This window comes from Sipha flava, unplaced genomic scaffold (assembly GCF_003268045.1).
Source record: "Sipha flava isolate LNK unplaced genomic scaffold, YSA_version1 359_pilon_pilon, whole genome shotgun sequence".
Classification (NCBI taxonomy): domain Eukaryota; kingdom Metazoa; phylum Arthropoda; class Insecta; order Hemiptera; family Aphididae; genus Sipha; species Sipha flava.
The window spans coordinates 3,075-7,868 of NW_020273056.1; the positions used below are offsets into that span (position 1 = coordinate 3,075).

The 4,794-nt window shown below is 31.9% G+C and overlaps 1 protein-coding gene across 1 annotated transcript; it reads left to right on the forward strand.

Annotated features, from left to right (window-relative positions):
• Window positions 1-275: 275 nt before the first annotated feature.
• On the forward strand, window positions 276-4,469 carry LOC112687549 (alpha,alpha-trehalose-phosphate synthase [UDP-forming] A-like). The gene is made up of 4 exons (XM_025560290.1): window positions 276-512; window positions 3,864-4,017; window positions 4,093-4,218; window positions 4,284-4,469. Exons 1-4 carry the CDS (start codon window positions 367-369, stop codon window positions 4,437-4,439), a joined length of 582 nt encoding a protein of 193 aa, XP_025416075.1. The 5' UTR covers window positions 276-366; the 3' UTR covers window positions 4,440-4,469.
• Window positions 4,470-4,794: the final 325 nt, after the last annotated feature.

A 4,794-nucleotide genomic window follows, 5' to 3' on the forward strand; every position in this document is an offset into this window, starting at 1 on the left:
GGAGCTACGGGTGCGCGCATTCGGTTACGCATTCGAACAGTTTGACAGACACTGTCGTGTTCACCCCCGGCAACGTCCACCGCTGGTATTTTTCCTACCCCATCGTCCGCACCTGCTGTTGCGCGTACGCGCATGCACACGCACGTGAACGGCTCCGACCCGAGACCGATGGTGGGACGGGTTGCCGGGGCGACCGATAAGAACGGCGAGTCGTGATCGGTGCGCGAGGGGCGCGGGCGCGAACGGCCGTCATCATGTTTTCAGTCTCCAGAGCGCAGCCCACGGATCAGTACGCATTTTCCTCGTTCTTCGACGACGGGACATCTGTAGCGTTTCAACGTTTTCTCTAGCACCGGTCAGACAACAATGTTCACCGCATCACGCGACGCAAACGGGACGATGAATGGTGACGGCGAGGAACCCGCGTATGGTCAGCTCATCGTGGTGTCCAACCGGCTACCGTTCGTGCTGAAGAAAAAGGGACAGTCGCCGATTTGGGAGAGAAAGGCCAGGTAAAACGGGTTTCTCGAACGGGGAAGTACCGTCGCCGGGGAATAACGACCGACGGTGCGCAGTGCGTGCGCCGCGCACCGTCGAGCGCGTCCGACGACAACGAATAACACTCCATCGACTGCCGTATAAAAACGTCGGCGGGTTGAAAATAAATAAATAAATAACGAATCGTCTGAGCGAGCACATTGGTGATGTCAAAGAGTGGTCTCGTTAGTTCATTAGTATCGATGCATATAATTATTGCGTTTTAAGAAATGTGTTTATTTAAATAATGTAACTCGGCTTGGCGGCTGAATAAAATAAAAATTTTCTTTATGTTTATACAGTAGAACCTCATTAATCCGGACTAATTGGGGCTCTAGGTTGTCCGAATTAATGAAAGTCCGGATTAAACAAAATAACCAAAAATCGTAAATTATAAACTTATACGTACATATACTTGTACGAACATATACGTATACATATATATAAATGGATTATATGTAATTAGATAACTTTAATGACAATTGGTATTGATAAATATGTTATCGCAATAACCCGCATTTATGGGAAATTTGTAGAACTCGTCTTCATGTTTATTTTAATCTACGGGGAAAACTAGCGTAATTTCTTATTTACGTATTATAAACGGTTGTCCGGATTAAGCGAAGTCCGGACTAATGAGGTCCGGATTAATGAGGTTCTACTGTATTTAAACAGTATATCTATGTAGTTCAATATATACAATGAGTTTGTGAATAATAAAAATCATCGAGCCAAGTTAAACTATTTTTATTAAACAAACACAATTATAAATTATTTTATGGATTTTAACGAATTTATGAAATCACTCAACTCTCATTTTAGACATCACAACTCCTCTAACTTGAGTGACTTTTTTTTCCTCGACGATGCTTTTACACGCAGTTGACAGTGTTTTTGTTAAGACGTCATTCATTAATTTTATTCGTATTCTGACAATATTTGACCTTCATTTTTATTTTTATTTAGTGAAAAACTATGTGGTCAGAATTTCTTGGAACTGGCTTATGAATTTTTATTATGTCAATGTACATGGGTTTTTATTTTATTTTTACAAGGATTTAAGCATTTTGCTATGAAACAACAATGTAAACATTTTCAGACTCAAGTGGCCATCGCTCATAATAAAACTTGGTATAATTATACATTTATACCATTTATTATTATGACGAATTATACTTGTATAATGAATCACACAAAATGTAAAAAGATAATAAATAAGATAATAAGATAATAAGATAATAATTCATCGCGTATGGCTACCGAGTAGAGTTCTAAAGAGTTAATATAATTTTCCAATACTCCTACTACCACGTACTGTTTAAATAGCGATAACAACTACGAGTCCGTACGAGATGTAACACGACGTTCAACGTTAAGGTCACCATCCGGCGCGGCGAACAGATAATGAAACCGACATTTTAAAAATAATTGCTATTCGAACAATTACCGTTCTAATACTTTTGTACGTTTCTCAAATTATGGTACTCATATTAACTTGACATTTTAAACATCCCATCTACATAGTTAACTGATAAATTCGTGTAATTTTCAAATCAATTGGTTCGCAGACTTAGGTTATATAGAGTCGACAGAAGGATAGTCGTACAATTACAGGTTAAACAAGAGGTTATCGACTTGCGGTACTGTACACCTTTGTTGCATGCTTCTTTTTACCTTTAAATAATTAGTGCTCTACACCGCGACTGCGGTCTTTGCTTGTTTTCATGCGTACATTCCACCACCTGTTGTTACGCTTGACAACGTTGCGCACAATTTGGCTCATCGAATTTGCACATTCGAAAATCGTCTTCTACGTAATATTGTTTTTACCCGATGTATAACGAACATTTTATTAATATTATAAATTAATTTCATTTATAATTTATTATAATTATTTTAAAAGTTGTGTTACTGCAATATATATTTGGTTATACTTAAATTGTGCCTATAAGTATTGTTTTTAAGAATTGTTTACATATTTAATAAAAACTATTTAATTTAAACTTTTTAATGACTCTTACAGTATTTGATTTCAAAGAAAGATAATTAACGCATACAGATAATGGTTAAATTTAAATTTAAACATTAATATTTTAACCATGAATATTACTTCATATTAAGTATTACATAAATTGTGATGAATTGTTTTATAAAACTTAATATACCTACAAAGGATATATTTATTTTTTTAAACTAAATACTAAATATTATTTATTACTTATTTTCAATACAAAACTGTACATAATATAAATATTTTTTATTCATTATTTATATTGGAGGTACCTATTAGACCAAAGTTAAGTTAATTTTAATTTAATTTAATTTTTTAAGTATAAATTTATGAAAAATAAGTGTAAATTAATTAATAAAATAAAAATAAAATTATTCTTTATTTTATCCAGAAAAATAGTGTTTTATCTTTTATCTTTATCTAGATAAATTTTTAGTTATCTTTGCGTAACACTGTCCGTCATTCGAGTTAAATACTAAGTACATAATTATATACCTACATATACACATATATATATATATTCAATAATATGTATTTATAGTAATATAAAGCCGGGTTCCCACGGCGCGTGGCTTGGTATTGCCCGGTACTGTTCACGAGCCGTGGGATCGGTGTTGCTCGGCGCGGCTCGTGTCTATCCGAAAATTGTCGGTTTTTGGTACCCGAGTCAAAGGCGCCGCGCCACGCGCCGTGGGATCCCGCCTTAATACTATAAATAATTATAGTATCCATAAAGCAAAAAAAAAAAAAAAATAATGCCGATGCATTGATCAATCTCACTAAACATTTTCATGTTGAACATTATTTCCAGAAATGTATACTTAAATATAATAATAATGATAAAATGAGAAATACACAGTTGAGGAGAGTACTTGGAATTAAATCTTGTTACATTAATATGTTATCCACTTGAACTTTTGATAAAACTGTCAGTGATAGTATTTTTTGTTGTATTTATACATATTATATGAGCATAATCGATTGGTAAATGAAGTATTTTGTTTAGATATTTTATACTTTGAACATATTTTTTAGTACCATCATCACCATCTTTTAATATTAAATATTCATGTATAAAATACGCGTTTAAAATTTGTATAATATCCATCAATATATTAGTGAAAATTGAATATTAAATAGTTGTAAGCGACTGCGGTTATGAAATCACATTTTCCATACATCATATAGTAAATTAAAACAAACCATTTACTAATTAAGTATATAAATGTTATGTTTTAAAATTCTAAATAAGTCTTTTGACTCTTACACGGATAAATACCAATTTTTATTTTTTTATCATACATTTTTGTTTTAGTGCTGGTGGCTTAGTCACTGCTGTAGCACCTGTTGTAATTAAAGGAAATGGATTATGGATTGGATGGACAGGTGTTCACTTAAAGAAAGGTGAAAAAATACCCGAATCAGATCCTATTGATATCACACCCACTGCTGGATTACGTTCTGACAAAGTTAGTTATTTATTAAATTTTATAAAAAAAATATACAGCTATATTTACTTAAACAATTTATAATATTATATTTAGGTTATACCAGTTAATTTTGATTCTCAAACGTTTGATAGTTATTATAATGGTTGTTGCAATGGGACATTATGGCCGTTATTTCATTCGATGCCTGATAAAGCACAATTTTCTGCAGATTCATGGAAAGTAATGAAATTTTATAACTTACAAGTTTTTATAAGATAATAAATTTATATTTTGGTTGTTTTTAGTCATATTGCACTGTTAATGAAGAATTTGCATCCAAAACAATCAACTCATTAAAAAGTTTATTCAAAGAAGATACGAATCATAAAATTCCTATAGTTTGGCTGCATGATTATCACATCATGCTAGCAGCTAATAGCATTAGAAATGTAAAATTTTAATCTATTTAAATAAATATATATAAAGTAGTATTTGCGTATTAATAGTAATAAAATAAGTATAAGTGATATTAATTATTATTAATTAGTGATAAATTTTATACCTATTTTAAAAGTGTAATTGCATATTAATTTATATATCATATTAATATAAATACAATCATTTAAATAGAAGATTTTAATAAAACAATAATATTTAAGAAAATCCATTAGATTGTTTCAGTCAAAAATTCATAAATTTTTCAATTAAATTACTTAAGGCTTGAAAATTGTATACAAGATTAAAAAACTAATTAAATTTTACCATTAAATCATTCCTGTAGCATACCCGACCGTAGAGTTTCACCTGACCAGGAGT